The 23,343-nt window shown below is 40.1% G+C and overlaps 1 protein-coding gene across 1 annotated transcript in view; it reads left to right on the top strand.

The window, feature by feature from the left end:
* The window catches only part of LOC111875368, a 59,741-nt gene extending 36,756 nt beyond the window's left edge, over window positions 1-22,985 (top strand). Inside the window, exons 5-10 of the mRNA XM_023871571.2 lie at window positions 10,372-10,491; window positions 16,629-16,767; window positions 17,115-17,233; window positions 18,695-18,811; window positions 21,568-21,639; window positions 21,729-22,985. Coding sequence (XP_023727339.1) covers window positions 10,372-10,491; window positions 16,629-16,767; window positions 17,115-17,233; window positions 18,695-18,811; window positions 21,568-21,639; window positions 21,729-21,821 — 660 coding nt within the window. The 3' untranslated portion in view covers window positions 21,822-22,985. The remainder of the gene's footprint in view (window positions 1-10,371; window positions 10,492-16,628; window positions 16,768-17,114; window positions 17,234-18,694; window positions 18,812-21,567; window positions 21,640-21,728) is intronic.
* The last annotated feature ends 358 nt before the right edge of the window (window positions 22,986-23,343 follow it).

The raw sequence follows: 23,343 nt of genomic DNA, 5'->3' as shown, positions 1-23,343 counted from the left end.
AGTCTGGTAAGAGCCAGGGAACTCAAGAGGAGATGAGAGTCAAGTCAGTTGGAGGAGGGAAGTTGAAGAGTCGGTTACGAGTCTAGAGTGCATAGATTAAAAAAATAAATTATAGTTTTATAGCAGTTGTTATTATGAATCATTGGCACTGCACCAAAATACAACTTATCGCGCAGAAGGCGTCAAGTAGCTGGGAGCCTAAAGCTTGTTGTTTTTAAGAGAGATTACTCTTGATACACTAATGCGATGTGAGACGCTGGTAGTCCTACTCACCTTGTTCGATGAGAGAGATGAAAAATTAATAGCGGACCATTTAGATGGGAAGAAGGAAATGGATCTAGTGCAAGCTTCTATAGTTCAAATAGAGCAGATTGTTCAAAATTCGCTCTAAGCGAATGCAAATGGTGCCAAGTGGAAGCATCTGGTGAACAGAGCTGCAGCCGACAGGCACACCCTCTGCAAGTTTATGGATGAACAGATGCTATTTACCAGTGTATTTCACATGTATGCAGCAACATACATACACAGTGCTACAGTTACCAGCATTACGGCCACATCTGGGTGCACTGCAGGCAGCCATCTCACTGCCTCATGTGGGGTTGGACATTGCCATCGTGAGTGCCCAGTGAAACGGAACTTAGAGTGTCCCAACCTGCTGCAGTTGATCGTCACACCCAGCAAGTTACAGAGACTGCAGTCATGCAAAACAGGAATTATAATAGCTTATAAAGAATCTGTGGGTGACAACACAGGGATCAGCGAGGAAGATGTTCTCCTCAAAATACACAACACCTGATCGATCATTTGTCACTGCTCTTTGCAAATCTGATCTGCAGCATTGGCAGCAACCATCACAACAAAAACAGTAACGATCTTCAGGAAAAATCAGTATGCATCAGAACACCAATCAGACCTCAGGTTAGTCAGTGCAGGCTAAAAATGTAAATATTAGTGCAACAGACGTGTTCCTTGCTTTCACTGCAGTGCAGCAGATTGTGACAGAGGTCTGTGGTGTTGTGACAGAAAAAGAGAAGGTTGTCATAATTAAGCTGTGATTAGACTGTTGAAGAACAATGCTAGCAACAGTTCATAGACCCTTGAACTCATACCATTCAATGCTAATAGTATTGAGAGGCAGGCCTACGAGGTCAGAAAACATTTGCGAAACATCAAAATAGACATGGACCTGTTCTCAGAGACACGCCTGAAATCTCATATGAGGTTCTGCATTCCATAGTATTATATTTATTGGACTGATCTTGACAGTGGGCACAAAAATGAAAGTGCCTTAGCAGTTAAGAAGGGCATCACTCAGACATGCACAGACCCACTTGCTCTCCTTCCAGTGGAAACAGCAAGGGTCTGCATGCCAATTGGAAACACTGAAATGTTGCTTGCAGCTGTCTGTAAATCTCCGCAACAACTCTGGGGTAATACAGCCATCACAGAGCTATTGGGTTTTATAAATAAGTCCATCCTGTTAGGTGACCTGAATGCAAAGCACCCTGTCTGGAATAGTAAAGGTTCAAACCCCTCTGGCTTGAAGCTCTTGGAGCCATTATTAGTTCTGAATTCAAAATTTGAGGTCCACAGTGTTCTGTGCATTACACACATGATGGTAGAGGTGATGTTCTCGACATCATAGCACATCAGAACATCAGACTGTCAGAGGTTATTGTCACTGACATTCTGGGCCCTCTTAGGATGAGGGAAGTTTCAGATTTGGTTCAAAAACTGACAAGACTGGGAGCTGTTTCAAAGCCTTGCCTCTGAGCTTGTATCTCCAATTATCCAAATTCACTCTTCTAATGAATCTGATAAAGCATCATGTGACTTCGCAATTTGAAAATTATGCTAATAAAACTGGGATCCAGCATTCAAAACGGCAGTAAGCTGGGTCACCTGGAAAGAGCACTTGAAAGTGACACCTTAAGCAGTATGGCCTGTCTTGAAATCCCTTTCAAAAAGGATTGGACTAAAGGCACCATCTGTAGTTCATGGTCTCTTAGGCCACATATTTTTTCCAATCAATAAAACCAACATAACTGTAGACTGCTTAGAAAATCAATTCAGAGCTCATGACTTTGTGTGACTGTGACTGTAGACGACACGTGGAGGCTCAAGTCGAAGCTATGCTTCTATGTATGAGGGGCAGGCCTTCTCGGCCCTTGCACTGCAACCTACAATGGTCTATTGCGCTTGAAGCTATGCTTACTGCTGACGAGGACATCCTTGTTGGTTTTCAACCCTGAGAAATCTCAGAAAGAAAAATACAAATCTTGAAATTAAGAAAGGCGTGTGCTTTTGATGGCACTCCAAATGAATGTCTCTGGCATCTTCCAAGAAGACCCCTTGTGCATTTAACACATTTATTCAATCACTGTCTTCAGCTTCGTCATTTCCCAGCACCTTGGAAGGAAGCAAAATTCATACCTGCTAAAACCAGCCAAAGACACAAAATTTACATCTAATCAGCCTCCAAAAACACTGAGAAAAGAAACTTACCAAATGCAAGTCAATTTGGCTTTTAAGCAGATTACAGTACAACACTTCAACGTATGAGGCTGGTGGATCATGTCATCCTGAATTTCAACAATAATACGTGGTGTGTTCAAAAAGTATCGAACCTTCTTTTTTCCCGCATAAACCAGTGAAGTGAGGGAGGCTCCCTTCGGTGGAGATGTGGAGGTGACATTCATGCGTAGTCGTTAATTTTTTCCTGCCCGCAGAAAGTGTCAGTCACAGGCAGTCGGCCTATGAGTGAGGACGTGTAGTGAGCACTCGTCGGATTCCAGTAAGGTGTAAAATGACAGAACAACATGAGCAGCGATATTGCATCAAATTTTGCCAGAAGCTTGGTGATACCCAATTGGAAACCATTCGCAAGATTCAACAGGCTTTTGGGGACGATGCCATGAGCAACTCGCGGATAAAGGAGTGGTACAACTGCTTCAAAGATGGCCGCACATCAGTGGACAGCGAACCGCGTTCAGGCAGACCCTCAACAAGCTGAAATGAGAATGTCATTGAACAAGTGTGGACTTTGGTCATGGAGGACTGTCGTATCACAGTCTGAGAACATGCAAACGAGATAGGGGTAAGCATTGGATCAGTACATTCAATTTTGACCGAGGATTTGGGCATGAGGAGAGTGTCCGCGAAATTCGTACCGAAACTGCTAACAATGGAGCAGAAGCAACGCCGTCTGGAAATCGCACAGGACATGCTGGACAATGCAAACAGTAACCCCAACTTTCTGAACACCGTGATCACAGGTGATGAGTCGTGGGTTTATGGGTACAACCCAGAAACCAAGATGCAGTCATCACAGTGGAAACATCTGACTTCCCTGAGGCCAAAAAAAGGACAGCAGGTCCGCAGCAATGTCAAGGTCATGTTGGCCATTTTCTTCGACTCTCGTGGGGTTGTGCATCATGAGTACACACCACAAGGCCAAACCATCACAAAGGAATACTACCAGGAGGTTCTTCGTCGCCTTTGTGATGCTGTGTAGTGCAAACGACCGGATCTGTGGGCAGCAAAAACTTGGCAGCTCCATCATGATAACGCACCCGCCCATTCTGCGCATCTGATTCAGACTTTCGTTGCCAAACACAACATCCCTGTGGTTCGTCAGGCTCCCTACTCCCCCGACATGACTCTGTGTGACTTTTGGCTATTTCCCAAGCTGAAAATGCCACTGAACGGAACCCGATTTGAGTCAAGAGAAGACATCATGCGGATGCGGCAGCCCGGCTGATCACCATTCCAAAAGACACATTCCAGAAGTGTTTCCAACAATGGCAGAAGTGCTGGGAGAAGTGTGTGCATTACCAAGGAGACTACTTTGAAGGGGATTAGGGTTGGTACCTCCAAATCAATAAATGTATTTCTGCCGACCAAAAGTTTGATACTTTCTGAACACACCACGTATGTCAGTGGCTGCTGTGTTCTTGGATATCAAGGATGCCTTCGACACAGCATAGCCCTCTGGCTTACTATATAAATTGTCAGGATTTCAACAAGTCTCATTAAGCTAAGTGCTTCTTTTCTCACTGACAGAAAGTTTGAAGTCTTGATAGAAGGTGAATTTTCTACACCGAGAAAAATAGTAGCTGGGTTTCCCCAAGGTTTTGCCATTGCCCCAATATTGTACAGTCTACATATAAACGATGTCCCCACAGCACCTGGAACTCAGGTTCCTCTGTTTGGTGATGGTACTTGTATTTATGCAACAGAGAAACATGAACTTTGTGTACTCTGCATACTGTAAATTGGAGTCACTGCAGTGAATTCATGGTGTGAGTTCTGAAACATGAAGATCAATGAAAGGAAAACTTGGGTGATCTATTTCTCCAGAAGACTCAAAGAGTCCCTGACAACTTGCTGCAACTAAACAGACAAGACAGTCCCTTTTTAAATAATGTAACGTGTCTTGGTGTCAACTGATCACAGTGACTGCGTAGTCTAAGGCATGAGCTGTCTCCGCTTGCTCGAATGCTGGGATCGTGGGTTTGAATCGTACTTGAGGCATGGTTGTCTTTGTGTGTTTATTCTGTGTATGTGTTGTTTTATGTGTAGGTGGTGTCCTTGTGACTGGTTTCTCTCCCCCCCCCATCCAAGGTGTCCGACTGACTGTGTATAGGAATAAGGAACTGAAAAAGTGGCCAAGGTCTGACAAAGGGCTGTAGAGCCATAGATATATATCTGATATTGGTGTCACTTTCGACAGGAGGATGACATGAGACACCATGTTGAAAAGACTGTAGCCAAGGCCTTACACATGTATGTAAGGACATATTCTCTGTGCAGAAGTGGTTGTTTAAGTAGAAATATTGAACTTATGCTATACAAAGCTCTGATTAGGTGAGGTATGACTTAAGCCTGTCCCACTTAGGAACATGCAGCAGACACTGACATTTAGAGATTGCAGTGCCTGGAAAACAGAGTACTTTGCACTATTGGAATTCTTAATAGGTACACGCACTTGGCTTTCAGAATTCCTTATATGTATGACTATATAACTAAATTTTGCAGGTCACAGGAAGAATTGATCCTAAACCATATAAGTTCAAATTTACATGGTATTGGACAAGAAGCCAGGCATAGGAAGTATAAAAGGCTTAAACTTAAGACCATTCATCTGACTAACTGCAGTTTCAAAGTAGTTGCATAAGTTAAGACGTAACCTGTTGCACTACCCTCCATTGCAGGAAACCTTTATATACCTTGTGTAAATGTTACTTAGCATAGTGGATTGACAAGGGAGGCACACAGTCCATAGTGACCTGGGCTCCATGACAGCTTGGATATATTCATGCTGAAACTACGGTGCAAAAAACATAGTACCTACATAGAAAGACTGACCCCTTCTTTGTTGCAAAAGAGGCCCCATTTCGAAACACATGTCTAGGAGAGAATAAAAATTTTGGTCATGGATCTTGAGGAGACTGAAGCCAGGAATGACTGTGCTAGTGAAGGCCAGCAGCAGTTTAGCTGACTGCCAGTCAGTCAGTCGAGGGTTGCTGTGGCTGAGGCCAGGACAATTCAGGAACCCAGAGGAGGGGGAGCAATCACCATTGAACACGTTACCAAGCAACAGCAGTTAAGACCTGACTGTGGACAGTGGTGTGTGTCTGTTGGTGGAACTGTTAGCTAACAACAGCCATTGTATAGTAGCTTACCTCATGGCTGCCACCCAGCTACAGGTATTTGGATATCCACCTGGTGATTGTCCAGTAAATCGATTCATCAATGCAGAGAACACATTACTTATTGCGTTACCAGGACATGACAATTCTATTTTACCACTCAAAAATTCTTAACCACTTCTGACTGCAGACTGACTTGAACTCACTAATTCCACCCACTTTTATAACTGCATAATGCATTCTTGAATAATATTGTAACATGTTTGGAGTAGATACTTCCTTGGTAAAGCAATAACAGTGGGCCGTTGCGTAGAGAAGGCCAAAACAACGAAGCACCGTTTCCCCGGAGATGGACAACAGAAGGTGTGTTGCGTAACAACGGACTGTTGGAACAGTGGGAATGGAACCACGCGGAATGGTGTCTGGTATCTGGTCTGCATAACGCCTATATAAGACAGTTGGAAGCAGAGCTAGGTAGACGTACGAATGAGACAGTTGGGATCCAGCCACGCGGCCAAGGACAGTTGAGATGTCGCAGCCGCAGAAGGCAGAATAAGCATTGAAGCAGAGTCAGTAGTTGTGATACTGCAAGTGATAATAATCGTAAAGTGTGTGAGTGTAGAGGCGAAACAATACATATTCGCTACATCCTTGACGGTGTGAAGTTATTTGTAGTGTGACATACCCAACACGTGACAATATTACTCGTATATTTGAGCATCCTGTTGCATTGATGTATCACTCACTCATTCACCTCCGTCTTTAATGGAGCTTAAAAATGAAGAAAGCCATCTTCTGGGATGTGGTGCTGTGTAGATATTGTGTTAACCGACGTTTTGGAGGAACGTCTCGCCTCCATCTTCAGGGTAGAAGAAAAAATCTGCGAGCAAGGAACCAGTGTGAGCAGGTGCCAACAGACTTAGTGACGAGTGAAATAAATCCAGCTGTATAGGAGCAGGAAGGGAAGGGTGAGGGGCTACATGGGAAATCAGTAGAGAGGAAGGGTCTGTGGAGATGGACCCACAGGTGGCAGGCCAGAGCAGGAGTAGAATATTGTGTCAAGGGGAGAAAGCCAAGGATAATTGGAAAGCATTAACCCAGAAGCTTCAGGGCTATGCCAGAACCAGAAGGCCATGCAGGTCCATGCCCAACTCGCATCATAGCCCAAAGCTTCTGGGTTAATGCTCTCCAATTAACCTTGTCTTTCTCCCCACGACACAATATTCTATACCTGCTGGCCCACCTCCCCAGACCCTTCCCCTCTCCTCTACTGATTTCCCATGTAGCCGCTTACCCTTCTCTTCCTGCTCTCATACAGCTCGTTTTATTCAACTCAACGTTAGTCTGTCAGCACCTGCTCACGTTGGTTCCTCGCTAGCAGGTTTACTTTTTTCTTCTACCTTGAAGATGGAGGCGATACGTTCCTCCGAAACATCGGTTAACACAATATCTACACAGCACAACATCTCAGAAGATGGCTTTTTTTCATAGTCATCGCCATGAAAACCTCAAATCTTACAACTTAAAAATGTTCACGGTTTCACTTTAATGTAAGATGACATTAAAATCATATCAATTGCTACATGTATCAGCCTTACTTGGCCACCTTCAGGCAGTTGTTCACTTTTTTGTAACCATCACACTGCACTAGATCTTACGTCAGTATATTTATGTGCTGTTGCGTTATTGTTGTTCACACTAAAATATGTTTTTCTGAGAACAGAACTCTCTTTCCAGTCTACATAATTTTCCTTTTATGGCATCCATGTTTGTGCTGATTTCATGCATAAGTGAAACTAGCTGGGCATATGTCCCTTGTATGATTCATGTCAGTCTATAATGCAACTATTAAAAATGTTCACAATTTCTCTTAAATTTAAAATGACGTTAAAATCACATTGGTTACTACATGTTTCATCCTTAGTTGACCATATTCAGGCAATTGTTCACTTTTTGAAAGTGTCTCACTGCACTGGATCATAAGTCAATATATTTCCATGCTATTGCATTATTGTTGTTCCTTTAAAATAAGTATGTTTGAGAACAAAACTCCCATTCCTCCTTATTTTCCTTTTGTGACAATTTCAAAAAGTGAACAGTTGCCTGAAGGTGACCAAGTAAGGCCAAAGCATGTAGCAGTTTATGTAATTTTAATGTTATTTTGAATTAAAGAGAAACTGAACATTTTTCAGTTGCATTAGAAATGGAGGTGAATGAGCGAGTATTCTTGAAACTTCATGAATGATCAGTGCATGTAAGGGAACCTGATTAAGACCATAGTACCAGTCATGCGAGGCCTATTTGGAAAGTAACCTCCATTTATTTTAGGCAACTAATAGAGGAGTGGAGAATAGCTCGCACATGCGAGGTAGCGTTACATAACTCATTGCCTTGCAAACCACCACATGACTCGTCACCTAGTGTTTCTTCTTTTCTCTTGAGAGTGAGTTATGGTATGTCCAGTCACTGAGAATCCCACCTACTGCAAAATTTGCACTGATGTCCACTTTTTTCATGCTGGAAATGTGTGGAAATCCATCATGAATTATGCACAGTTTATGGCCAAAATGTAATGAGTGAAGCAACTGGAAGACAGTGGTGTTGAATGTTCAAAGATGGGCAGGTGAACAAATGTACATGATGAAGAGAAAAATTGTGGGCTGGCTTTCTGTAGTGAGTGATAATCTTGTGCAAAGTTTTGACCAAAAAATTTGTGAAAGACGATTCCTCAAAATTTCACAACTTTTATGTGAATTTCCACAAATTTTACACTCTCTTCACTACAAGATTATCAGTTAGGCTAGGATATCACAAGTTTTGCACAATATAGGTTGTAAAAATTTTCACAGGTGTGCACATAATGGACCGCCGCTGTTGTCTAGTGGTCATAGTTCTGGCTGTAGATTCAGAGGTTTGGGTTTGATTCCTGGTGCTGCCAGATTTTCTGAGAAGTAGTGGGTCTGGAATGGTGTCCACTCAGCCTCATGAGGATAGCTGAGGAGCTTTTTCAAGGAAATAGCGGCTCCAGTCTAGAAAACCGGGATTAACAGCCAGGGGGATCCATTGCACTGACCAAGTGACACCCTCTATCCGCAAAAGTTGGCACTACATGTAACTCTGCCAACATGCGGCAGTCGCTCAATCGGTATAGTCGCTTGCAGACTAAAACCACGAAGTTTTTGTTTTGTGCACAAAATGCAGAGAATGGCTTCAGCTTTTGCAGGCTTTTTAGAGCAATACCACTAAGAAGGTGATAAATTTCTCAGTCACATCATTTGAGTGACAGGTTATGAAACCTGGGTTTCATTTGTAACTATTGAAACCAAAAAGCAGTGAAAGTGCTGGATGCGCACACATTCACCAAACAAGCAGAAAAGTTTAAAGGAATGTCTGCCAGAAAGCTGATGGCATCTGTTTTCTGGGACTGGAAAGGAGACCTGATGTTTGAATTCATGCAACAGGGGACCACAGTGAAGTCAGAAGTGTATTGAGAAATGCTAAAAAAGCTGCATAGAGCCATTCAGAACATACGCGTGGAATTCTGACATCCAGTGTAGTGCTCCTCTATGACAGTGTGCGTTCATGTACTCGAGCACTGCTGGACCATTTCATCTAGGAGTTATTTGACAACGGTTCTCACAACCCTAATCTCACTCAGAACAGCAACCACCTATTTACTTACCTGAAGAACCGGATGGGATTACAGTAATGAGGAGCTGATGGAAGGGTGTCATTATGTGGCTGAACTCACAGGCGGCAGACTTCTTTGACACGGGCATACAAAAACTTATTCCCCATTATGACACATGCCTCAGTTCTGATGGTGACTACATTTAGAAGTTGCTTAAGTATGTACACATTGTTTGTATGTAATGAAATTTGTTTTTTCACATTGCAGGTTGTTAACAGCTCACTGGAGATACGTTCTGAATAACCTTCGTATTTAAGTCTTCAGGTTTTGTGTTAGTATATTATGCAGGAAATTGAAGAATGACCGTTTTTAGCATACTGTCACATGGAAATGCTTCAGGCAGACTTTTCTGTATATATTGCTTGCATACCTAGAAATTACATCTTGTGTTTTAAATGTTTTGGGTTGTGTTTGTAATAAATGGCTCATAAAAGTCTGTGAGTAGCTGATGGTACAGTACCACTATACTCTTTTATATTAAAGTAAAGTAAAAATTAAGTAAAGCTATCCCTGTACCAGGTCGTTAAGGCCCATAGGGTTGTGAGACGTTGAGGGTCCCACACTAGAGACAATCGGCTCAAAGATGGCGGTAAGGTTGTCAGCCTTACGCGCCGCATGTGCTTTACTCCCCAGGAAAATTATTTAATTAATTCCTGGTACTCATTTCTGTTAGAGGCTGAGTAAACCCCAGGGCCTAGTGCGGCTGGAAGGATTAGGTCAACTGAAAAAATCCAGTGACCTCATCGGGACTTGAACCCGCGACCTTCCAGCTTGTGCGACCTTCCAGCTTGTTGCATAGCCCCTCAACCACTTATTATTATTATTATTATTATTGTTGTTGTTGTTGTTGTTGTTGTTGTAGTAGCAGCCTAACATTGAAATGAAAAACTGCATGACCATATCCACATTAAATTAAAAGAATTAATATGAGGGACTTAGTTTAATGTGTTATTACTGAAGCAGATACACCTTTCATTGTGTTATTTGAATCTTAAATCTTCAAACTCTAATCACATATTTATCTTCCAGACTGGAGAACTAGTCCAAAATGCTGTTGATATTGGAAATCCAATCCAGTGCATGGACCAGAACTGTGGAATAGTGTACATTGGGACTCAGGCTGGGGAAGTGGCTAGGTTTAGTATCAAGGTATGGATACATCAACATTCATCTTATTGATTCAAATACTATTCACAAAGCTCACATCATACACTTACAATAACAAAAGTATTATTAAAAGCAAAACTTCTGAAACAGATGAAATGTAATTTAATTTCTAAAATGGCTGTTTAGTCATTAAATCTTTAGTGTTTTTCGTATTTATGACAAATTATTTTGAAAGGACTCCATTGAATGCAGAATAACAATATGATACTGTGACATGCTGCCTGAAAGCCTGGCTATAAGACATACATTGCTACACAGTGGGCAATGAGAAAGCATGCTACCTAGGAAACCCCTTGAACGCGAGAATCTACCACTGCTATAAAGAGGCTAGCAATATCTAGGAAACGAATTGTTTGAGACAGTAAAAATGTATTCCCGCGGCAACAAGAGATTCATTTGCATAGCAGCAGCTGAAACTAAACCCTCTTACAAGGTGTTCAATATTCAGCCTGAGTGCAGGATATAACAGTCCCACTTCGGCAAGAGACTAATTAGTTCGTATCCAACTAGAGCAGGAGTCACTCCAGCTTTGAAGAACGAAGAGCCAAGATGCTCCAGCGAGATTAGTGGTGCACGTATAACATTGAAGAGGAAACATCCGAAGACGTTATAAGTGCATATAATTGTATTAGTGAGTGTAAAAATTGAGTGTCCAATAAACATATTTGTCCAAATCCGACACCCACACAAATTCTTGTTGCGTTGCCTGGGAAACACATGACAACTGGTGTCAGAAGTGGGATCTGTAGGATCAGGTTCTGGAACAAATTATTGGACCAAGATAACAAGTACAAAGCCACACACAAAAAAATAATATGGATCAAATAGTGGAAATGCTGAAAGCCATACAAGAAAAAGGGGAGGCAGATAGAAAAGCCACCCAAGAAGATTTGCTGGCCAGGATGGACACCAGTATAAAAGCCATCCAAGAAGTTTTGCTGGCCAAAATGGATGCCGACAGGAAGGCCTGATGAGAGGAAATGAGAGCCAGCCGAGAACAGATGACGCAACAGCTTCTGGCCAACCAGACAAAGATGGATGCCTGGTTAGCAGACATGAAGGGTGTTTGGAAAGAGACAATGGTGTGCCATGCCTGGAAGAAGAGGAGCTTACATCAGTGGACATAAAACCTGAAGCAGTACAGTGACAAAAGGTCCCTAAAGAAGATGCCGCAGTGAGGCTGGCAGGAGGACCTAGGAAACGGTGTAGGGACCTAAATCTGGCTGTGGGATGCTGCCGGAAACTGAAGGATATGACACAGGAAAAGTGTGGATCCCAGAAGAGATTGGCCGTCGCCAACAGAGGGATGATACATCGTGCAGGAGTGGCAAGGAGCAATGAAAACACCATCGGGAAAGTTCGGACCATGGACAGTGTGGTACGAGGAGCCCCAAAAGAATGGACGCTCGGGAGGAGACATCAGCCGAGACTGGAATGCAAAAGCAGAATTAAGACTGAGGCAGCAAGCAGCTGCTATATGAGAGAAAAGGACAGCTGTGGAACTCAAGACAGCTATCCCCTCTGGGAAGAAGCGGGTCAGCCTACAAGACTCTCAAGAAGACCCTAGAGCTGGAATTCATGAATAGAGCAGCTGGGATGTTTGGCGGGTTGCAGAAGACGAGGAACTTGACACTGTGGAGGTATCAGCACCCTCCAGAACAACAAAACAATTGTTGGACACTGTGAAGGGGTCAGCCCCCTCCAAAACAAAAAGAGAGAGAGAGAGAGAGATCGCACATGAAGTAGGAGCCTGTAATGTAGAAACACTGGCCTCCCCAGCTATAATGAGAGAGAGAAAGATAGAGCGAACGAGAAAACCTCTGGATGATGACGAGAGCCTGAAGTGACTGGAAGTCTACCATGGAGCTGCTAGGGACAAGTTCCCTTGAAGGAGGGGGTGATGTAGTGCTCAGAAGATGAACAGCACATGAGGCAAGAAGACAATGGAAGCCCCTGAGAAATGAAAGAAAGGGAAATACTGTTAAGATGTTCAGGATAAAGGAAGCAGTGTGATGCGCTGCCTGAAAGCAGGACTATAAGACATCCATTGCAATGCATCAGACCATGAGAAAGCATGCTCCCTAGGAAACCGCTTGAACACGAGAACCTAACATTGGGTTTCCACCATTATAAAGAGACCAGCAATATCTAAGCAACGTATTGCTTGAGGCAGTAAAAATGTATTCTCGTGGCAACAAGAGATTCATTGCATAGCAGCAGGCAGAACTAAACCCTTCGACAAGGTGTTCCCTATTCAGCACGAGTGCAGGATATAACAGTCAAACTTCAGCAGGAGACCAGTTAATTTGTATCTGACAAGAGACCAGTTAGTTCGTATCTGACTAGAGCAGGAGTCAGTCCAGCTTTGAAGAATGAAGAGCCAAGATGCTCTAGCAAGATTAGGGGTGCACGTATAATATTGAAGAGGAAATGTCCGTAGTCATCGTAAGAACAAATAATTGTATTAGTGAGTGTAAAAAGTGAGTGTCCAATAAACATATTCATCCAAAACTGAGACCCACACAATTTCTTGTCGCATTGCCTAGGAAACGCGACAATACTAACAATTTGTAGACTTACATTTGAATTGTGCTGGGTTTGTGCTGTTGAAAGGGATTAGAGCCTTTCTGTTTCATCAGTAATCAGGTTTGCAAGTGTACTAATTTAACACATTGTTAGAGGTGTTAAAATTGATATACAATGGAACCATCATTTCATGTTTCTTAGTTTAGTTTTCCCTTATCTTCTGTTACATATCAGTATGCCCTATACAGTAATATGTGTTGAATACATCGTATTGTTAAAGTAAGATCTTCAGGGCTTTTGTGTTCTGATTAACTCTGCCCCCATTTAAGTGTTGCCTATGGGACAGAATTTCTGTACTTCGAACTCAAGAAAGAACTGAAACGGGTTGCGAAGAAGACCGGAAAGTTCCATCCTGCTGTTAATTATAACAACCTAACAAGAGATGAACAAATTATGTTACATAAGTCTAATAAAAGCAGAAAATACTTTGTGTTATGCCTAATTACTGTAAGCAAAGATAATTTTGCTTTGTCCTGGCAGTGCCGTCTGGGTAGCACAGGTGAACGAAGCAACCACCTGGGTTGGTAAATTTTCAGACACTTTCTTTGTCAAATTAAAATTAATTTTTGCTTATCGTTTACCTTTTGTTCATAGTGTGACCAATAATTAATGATAATTTAAATATGTTTTTTTTTTAAAGAATTATGATGGTTTTTATCAGAATATCTGGACATTTTGGGAAGTTTGAGAAACATGCTCTGCTTTAATGTGTGTGGTTGTTTGTCGCCTTGTATGGCGCTTAGGCTTATGTTAGCACTGACAGTTTCTGGGAATTTTGTGTTATTAATTATGAAGGTGTTTTGAGAAAGTTAAACTACTTTTAATTGCGAAGGGGTGTGTGGAACTTCTCATAGTATATGTTGTGTGTGGGACTGACCCTGCCCTGGTTCATGGGCAACAGTATGATGTATGAACTTCATAGTTATTGTGAGCACACAGTGATGGTGAATATATACTGTATTTACCTGAATGGAAGATAACTCTGAATTTAAAATTGCCCACACTAAGAAACCTGCATGTGATACGGGACTTTATATATTAATTTATACATTTTTACAAGGAAAGATGTGAAAGATTATAAGTACTTTGAAAACATATTGTGGCATGTTAGTGACACAGGATTTGGATTGGTAATTGGATGTATTGAGCACTTAACAGCTCATAACATTTTCACTTACCAACATACTTTAACAAATCACTACAGCATGCACTATGTCTGTTATGTTTTTACTGGTTGTTGCTTGATTACCATTTCCACTGTGCATCACTGGGGATTGTCTTCTGACTCAAGAATGACTCACTTGTCCCATTGGTTCTCATTATATAGCCTCAGGTCAGACTTAATAGAAAGCACTGCTTCCAAGAAATTGTCTGTTTGTTTGTTGCCTAGCAATGTGTGGCAGTGGACAGTTTCTGCCAGCATCTAGCCATTATGTCGCAATATTGTACATTAAGTCAGTTTATCTTTTAATGTACAGTCTTCACCATTCCCACTTTCATCACTTCCATCGTAATATCTCTTCGTGACGAATTACAGCTTCAGCTTCATAGCTTTGGTGGTTTTTCGGACAGACTGGCTGTAAACTCTTGGCTCCTATCTTTGAAACATATTTCTCACTTGTTATGCTAATGGCATTATATGGTTTGAGTGGTACCATTTGCTGCATCTTAGAAACATAAACTTGTTAAAATGTGTAAAAATGCAAATTTGTTTGGCGTGGTAACATTTTAAGTTTCTTGTCTTTCTTATTTGTGTGGGACTATGTCAGATTGCATAATTGATTGTTTTGTTTAGTTATACTGAGTAAAATTTATGCAATATGAATACATTTGAAAGTTTTATTAGGAACACTGTTTTCACATTGGACAATCAAAGAAAATTTAACATATGTTTCTAAAATGTGTGGTGTATTGTCAGTAAACCTAAAAATTAAAGTATAATATTTAAATGCAGGACCCTGTAGAGGTTGCAGCAAGATATGGATGATATTATAGCGGCAGAAAATGGTATAATTTTCAGTTTCTGTAAACTGAATACTAAACAGTTTGATTTGAGGTTCTCACAGTGGTAACTATGAAGAGTGTGATACACACAGGATAATTCAGAGTTTTGTGACCCAACTTTGTGAGAGTCATGGGGAGATAATTTGGGGCAGAAAATGTAGAGTAGAATAGTTCGGCTCATTGGCCTATGACGTTTCACCAGCTTTTAACAAATTTAAATAACTGTCCATCCATGTATGCATTCAGTTATTTGCATTTTACATATTTATTATTTTAAATTACTCTGAGTGAAAAGCAAATGTTCCCAAGTTATTAGTTCTTTTCAGTATGAATTTTACACTATATTTAACACAAATTTCTGATCTTATAGTGGCAACTCACACAGTTCTACATATTTCTTCGTAAGAACTTCTGATAGTTACCTTGTTCAGCTTTCGTGCACGAATCAGAGCAATGTACAGTGGACTCCCTGAAATGAATCAGTTGTCTAGGATGTTATAATGAGGCTCTTTTGATCCTGTACCTTTATAGCATAAGTAGTTTCTTTGGTGTGCCCCTGTAAGAAACAGGATTGTGGGTTCCAATCAGGAAAATATGTCTGCCAGCCAATCAAACCCCCATAGTCAATTCTTTTGTCTGGAAAATGTCCATTCAGTAAGTTATGCATTTGGTTTTTAAAGTGGGGAGTGCTGTTGTACTGAAATCACATGCCCTCACTAATATTAAGGTGTATATCTTTGAAGGCAATCATTTTATTGGATGCCACTAAGGTGAATCACAGTCATGCATCGTTACTTTCCATTCACTGTAAAGGTAACAGATACAGATGATAAATGTGACTAAGCAAATGTATACATATATGGACAATTCATTTTCTTAAAAAAGTGGCAAAAGTCATAACTTAGTGAATCACACAACTTGTTTGCATTTTCTGCTCCAAATTATGCCTCAAACAACTTCCTAAAGTCTGGCCATAGGACTTTGAATCATCCTGTATATGCACATATGTAAGGCATTGGCTGGCCTGTTTGTTTCAGACTGCGGCAAAATTATGGTAACTGACACTAGCATAATATTGCAGCTTCTTTAAATCTGGTAGAAGACTTTTACTTTTTGTGACATCAGCAAAGTGACATTAGCTTTTGAATGAGTAGTCAGACGCCATGCGTTTGTTCACTCACAGTTTCAGCCAGAGAAGTAGCTTATGGATAAGATCGACATGGAGAACTTAATTTAATTGGATAATTTTGTATTATTATAGGATTCTGTAGATTGAATTGCAATAAGAAACAAAAAATTAGACTAAGACTTCTGTGTGATGATAATATTAAACCCATAAACTTAAAAAAAATACTTGAATAAAAGCATGTGTTTTATAATGACAGAGCTCTGAGACTTTGAAGGGTACTGAGATTTTGTCAAGTAAAAGAAACGTAAAAGCATGTACAAATATGCCAAAGAACTCTCCATGAAGAGTTTCTGGAGATAATTTAAGGTGCTTACATGTTGTCTTGGCATTCCTGTTTTAGACATCAGCCTTAGTTGGTGAACCTATGAAAATTGGAAGGGAGTCAATTCTAACACTTAAAGCTACAAAGGAAGGTCCCCGTCAGGTGCTAATCATTGGAAGTCGAAATAAGCCCATTGCAGTGAGAGATGCAGCTACAGGTAAGGAAAAAAAGTAGAATAATCGCGTCTGGAATTGAATTTTGAGCATTAAGTCTGTTGCAGAAGGCATAGCATCTATGGGTGACACGGACTTTCCTTTAAGTGATGAGCAGTATATTCTTTTAACTATCATTAGTGTTTTATTTTCTCTTTTAAAGCATGATAAGGTTCAAACACTTTTATCATTGGAATATGTAAGTTGAAATGAATTCAGGAGGAAGTTAAAAAAATTGAATGGGATGTTCCTGTTGTTTTTCTGACCCTGACTTTTCATGAATAACAGGTAGAACCTTAATCCTTATGAAGTGAATTTAAACCTAATACTGTGTTTCTTTTTGTCCTCCTAGGATTACTGTTACGCACTGTGTGCAACAACTGGAGTCATACCGTATATAGTTTAGTTCTCAGTACAGGTCTTGTGTACTGTGGCACCAAAACAGGCAGCATACCAGCAGTTGAGTTTACGGTAGGCTTTGAATGTAACCCAGAAATTGGGGAGAGATTGTCACTTTAGTATTGTGGCTAAATGTTTCATTTAATAAATTTAACTTTTAGACATTTAGTAATCAGTTTTTAATATAATGTACTTATAGAAATATCTATGGACACTTTGAAGGTCAAAGCATGTATATTCGTTTCTCTATCTATGATGCATTTAACTGTACTTTCAGTACCTCATATTACATAGTGTTGAATGATTAGGATGATAGTAATTAATGAATTTCCATGCAAATAGAAAGAAGTGGTTGTGGCCTAATTGGAGGTATTGTGGTGGCATTTGTCTGGAGGGACTAAAGAAAACCTTGAGAGCATAAGCTAGGATAGCTGTTCTACTTTCTGAGATTTCAACCCAGGACTTCTGCATACAAAACAGAACTACTACCCACTCAGCCTTGTCATTCAGTAAAGAATGTGTAAGAGACCAGACTCTCTCATTTATTTGTATGTTTGTCAATCGCCTTTGAAGTAAACACCACTTGTAAGAGTTAAAGGCAAATGAAATCTGGCCAAGAAGAAGACAAGTGCATTTAAATATACTGTCTGTTAGTTAGTTACTGTCTGAAGTTACTATAAATTACACATATGGTATCTGTAACGAAGTTTACTCAGAATAAGATTAAGTGGCAGAATTTTTTTTGTGCTGTAATGAACTTTTGTGTTCTGTGATATCATGCTCATCAGATTACATGGAGTGTCCCATGACTTTATGCCATAACTTCAGGAGGTGATTATGAGTGAAAAATATCACATCAACATGGGCCCTATTGTCAGGGATTTCAAAGCTATGGATATTTGAAGTGTAGCTTGACTTGGAGTTTGTTGTTGGAAAGAACATTTTTATTGGGAAAAAGATAAAATTATCACATTTTGTGAAAGTAATTGTTCAAAATATCCACCTTCAGCTTGGATACACATCTGATTTATTTCACTGAGAAATGAATACTACTGTGAAGAACTGAAGCATTATTAATGTGGTGTGCAGAAGTAGATCACCTCTAGTGGCCACCTTGCATTCATACACCATGTTTTTCATGTGACTCTCTACATAGCTGCAATCTGTTGAACAGCTAGTTCACTGTACTGCCATGTCTGATCCTTCAGCCAGGGAACTGTTCATTCAGACACTGCATGACTTTTTACTGATATGCAGGAGTGCTTCAGCTTGCTGGTAGTACATCTAAAGTCATGTTGACAGAGGAACATTCTCCAAGAAGGTCAGCAGTTATTTTTGCAAAAATCTGTTAATGTATGCTGCATGAATGTGCTGTGTGTCAAATACTCTTGCCTGCAAAACTACTGGGAATGTACCCCATGTTGATGTAAAATTTCTTCACTCAGAATAACTTCAGGAATCACCTCCTATATTTATGATGTGAAATTATGGGACATCTGTATGTAGTTTCTGTGTTCCTATATATAATTTCAGAGTGGAGATGAAGTATGCAGATTCCAGGCAGCTGCAGGTGTTGTCTGTATGAGGATATATAACAACTTACTGTTTGCTGGTTGCTATGATGGGAACATTTATGTCTTCAGTATTCATGTAAGGATATTCATTTGTATGCATTTAAACTAAAACTGTTTGAAGACTTATGTTCGGAATTTTTCAGAATGATGAGGTACATAGTAATATGCTGTCGTATTAATACAGCCCTGCTGTAAAATTAACCAAGACTTTAATAACTTGAAGAAAGAACAGTCAGTATAGAAAAAAGACCATAAAACATTTGAATTGACATGATGTAATGCTTATAATTAATCTCTGAGAATATTGTGACATGTTGCGCAAAGCCGAGCCCCCCCCCCACACACACCAGCAGTGACGCGGCGGGTGAGTCAGCGCTCCCCTCCCACCCCTCAGCGGGAACGTAACGCTCGCGTAATAGGCGAGTAATCACCCCGCATCCTGGCAGCTATGCGCGGTGACGTCACGAGCGGAGCCGAAGAGAGCCGAGCCCCCGCAACCTGGTAACTATGCAAGGCGAGTCAACAGCGGTGACGTAACAGGATGACGTGGCACTCATTACGCAACAAGCAAGCACTGCAGCTATATAAGTGAGCTGCACAGTGGCTGCGAGTCAGTTATAAAGTAACAGTCACCGAGTTGAAACATAGCAGCCTGCGAGTGTGCGATACTTAAGAAGTCAGCGAGCGGAAGACTTATTGGGTGCTTTCCAGACATAGTGAGTGCTGTAGTACAGTTATACTCGGAGTGTGTAATTCAGGGAGACTTGTATAGCTCCCGCATTATTAGTACGTGAAGACTCTCGAAGAGGGTGTTAAGAGATTTTGTTGTAGGGTTTGTAAACTGTGGAAACCCGTAACGTTGTGATAATTAATTGTAGCCGATATTTGTAGATTGTTCAATAAACCAATTAACGATCTCTACGGCGTATTCAGTAATGAAACACGTTACAATATGTTCTTGATAAGGGCTGTGGAAAATTTCTAGCCTCTTTCCCTCCATAAGGAGAGAAGTAGACGTATGCAAGCAATAAGTTGTGTGTATGTGTCCATTTCAGCTGTTAAACTAGTGGAACATTTTTGTAAAAATTTTTATGAACATTATTCCATTAGAGGCCACTCCGTCATCATATTTTTTCTAATTTTTAACAATCAGTAATGACAGTGTGGCAAATGGATAAACTTGTGATTTGGAAGTAACACTAGTGCCATTTAATCTAGGATCCTGAAAATAATTATGGTAACAGATCATGGAAAAATATGCAACGTTTGTTAAGGTAATATTTTTATAGAATATAAAAAACAGAATTGCACCTGCATGAAATCTAAGTTAGCTTTCAGTTTGATAGCAGTAACAGATGAATCATTGGAGTTAAGGATATAAAATTTGATTTTGTCAATAGTCACAAACATGGCGGTCATGTGAAACTATGAGGTTATGTCCAACAAATTTTTCATACCGTAGACAAATCTATACATATGTATTAAGTTCTTCCAAAAAAGAAGTGTGAATGGCTGAACTGAGAAATAGAAGTGGCATAATCTGTATTCTTTCGGGTTGATGCAGTCCATAGTTTGTCATTTCAAATGAAAGATATGTTTCACATGTGATTTAGTGGCCAGTGCTCACTCCATATCCTTACCATGAACAGGGGCTTGTCATGGTATAAGATGCATACCACCAAGTGGACAGCAGTGAATTGTATTATACAGGTGTATGATGGTACAAAGCTATGATACACAGTAAAGTTACTGAAATGTTAAAATATGTTAATATTATGCTTTCAGGATGCAACATTAGAAATGTGTAGGAAATAAAACATATAAGTATTAGCCAGCAGTTAGTCTTACCTGTTATCACTTGTGGCATGGTACCCTGTTCTTTGTGGTCCGTTGCTTGTCCCAATGATTTTTGTAATTACATATACATTTCATTATCTAGAGATATGCGTAATGAAGGTTTTGCTGTAAATCCGAAGGTCTTGAAGTGTCATTTGTGTCAGCCTTTAGTGCTTTAACAGTTCAGCTGATTCAGTATTGTTTTGTTTTATATTATGTATTTTACCCCTATAAGGGGGTACGTGGAAGCATAGTTGGTTGAGACACTATGCTACAAGCCAGAAGGGCATGGGTTCAAGTCCTGATGAGGTCATTGGGTATTTTTCAATTGACCTAATCCTTCCAGCCACACTGTGGCCCAGAGGTAGACTCAGCCCGTAACAGAAGTGAGTACCAGGAATATTCTTGCAGGTAAAAGGTGGCCAGCGTGTAGGGCTGACAACCTTGCTGCCATCTATGAATTGATTGTCTAAAAAATGTGGGAACCTCAACATCTCTTAACTCCATGGACCTCCACGGCTTGTTACAGGGATACCTTTACTTTAGTTACTTATTGGACACCTTAAATATGAATATCATTCTTAGAATGTGAAGGCTACTTTGTGAAGATTGAAATACAAGATGGTAGTTTTTCCATAATTGTTACTGTTGGTTATTCATTTGCAAAAGGTACAGTCCTATGGCATCAGTGAATTTTCTTCTCCTGCAATGATGTGGTTCTGTACAGGTCCTAGTTTCATTATTACTAACATAGTGGCCTAACCTAATTTATACAAAACTATTTTAATTATGATTTATGCATGATTTGGGAATGTTGTACATTATAAGAATTCAAAATTTAAAATGAAATTTTCCTCTGCTTCAAGTAAAATTATTTTAAAAACATAATGTGTTTATGTGTAATGTAACTTCCTGAAGTTGCACAGATGTTATGATTTTAATGACAGGCTTCTCTATGAAGTTAGTAGTCTTATGGTTTACAATATCTTGTTTCAGGATAAATCTCAAGTTGCCTCTATTCCAGGACCAGGAAAAATGCTGTTGTGTATGGATATTGTCAAAAACAGGGTGAGTGGCAGACAAGGGTGAGAATTAGTCATAAAATATGTATAAATGAATCCAGTATTTCTTTAAAGTAAGAGTTTTTTTTTTTTCAGATTATTGCTGGAAGTAAAGACAGCAATAAGCTAGAAGCATGGGGATTTCCTCAGGAAATACGGAACCATCTCAAGGAAGCAAGACATAGGTGAAAGGGGCATGTTAATCAACTACAAGACACAATAGATCACTGTGGTCGCAATGCAAGGGCCAAGAAGGCCCACCCATTATACATACATTATACATTCGATCACCTACACACCTTTTTGTCATAATGTGTTCATATGTGTGGTATAAACATCAAACAGTATGAATTTATACCATTTAAGGACTGCATAACATAGGATAGAAGGAACCAAAATTATAAAATTAAAATGTGCTTGGTTAAGGTAGTGAAAATGTGAAGAAGACACGTGGTTCAAATAGAAATATTTCAACAGCTAGTACCAAAAAATTATTTTTGTGTGTACACAGCTGGTTCAGCTGGCAATATTGATATCTTAGTATGCGTATAAATTGAATAACAAATGTCAATCTATATTCATGCTAAATGTCTCACTTTTATATATTAATTATGTTCTGATAACGGTATACTCGAGTACAAATGCTGATTACCGTCGGCATTAGTTCTGCCATTAAATATTTCCTTTTAAGTATAGATATTGAAAACAGAGATGAGACACTAGCTGTGAGTGAGTTGCCTGCAATCATCGCTGTCACTTCATCATAACATTTTTTTTTCAAATATTCATTTAAATTTCTATTCTTTGCTGACCATAGTCTTTCAGTTCATAAATATCTCAAGACCTTCTCCTCACTGATTTTTTTTGTCATGCTCTTTCATACTTCTTGGTGTTTACAGTTTGTGTTGTAATTTACGTTTACAGTGGAAATTACTACTACTTTTTTCAGTGTAAGTTCATTTGGTTCCATTGGATACCCTTTCCCTTATTTACTCCTATATTGTATATATGTATATGTTTTAGTTGTGCATTATCCTCAATGTTTGTTGGTTTCCAATGGCTGCATTTGGGATCATTTAACCCATTTTGCTTCTTGCTTCCCAATAGAGAGCACTCAAGTTCTTGCTTTGTTGCATCTTGCAGAAGTTTGCACTTTTCATCTGTAAATTAAGGCATAAGCAAAGAGTGCAGAAAGATTGAAATATTAAGACCGATGTTAGCACCCGTAAACTAATCTTGAGTAATCCTATCCTTCTTGTGTTTAATTATCAAGCTCTCATGCTTTCTTTCCTCTTAACTCTTTTACAAACAAAAACAAAACAAACTCCATGATTTTAGTCCACAAGAGAACTATACCGACTGAGGGACCGCTGCTTGTCGGCGAAATTCAGTGCCAACTTTTGCATATAGAGGGTGTCGCGTGGTCAGCGCAACGAATCCCCATGGCCGTTAATTTCAGTTTTCCAGGCCGGAGCCGCTATTTCCTTGAAATAGCTCCTCAGGTATCATCACGAGGCTGAGTGGGCCCCGTTCCAGACCCACTGCTTCTCAGAAAAAATCTGGTAGCCCCAGGAATCGAGCCTGGACCTCTAGATCTGTAGCCAGGAACGCTGACCACTAGACCACAGAGCTCTTTTACACAGATGTAAAAGTATCTAAACAAAAATACATAAGCATTTTATTATTAAGGGCAGGGACATAACTGGGAAGG

The sequence above is a fragment of the Cryptotermes secundus genome, unplaced genomic scaffold (genome assembly GCF_002891405.2).
Source record: "Cryptotermes secundus unplaced genomic scaffold, Csec_1.0 scaffold2266, whole genome shotgun sequence".
Taxonomy (NCBI): domain Eukaryota; kingdom Metazoa; phylum Arthropoda; class Insecta; order Blattodea; family Kalotermitidae; genus Cryptotermes; species Cryptotermes secundus.
The sequence above is the reverse complement of the archived record's forward strand: the minus strand, read 5'-3'. Positions and strand labels throughout refer to the sequence as shown.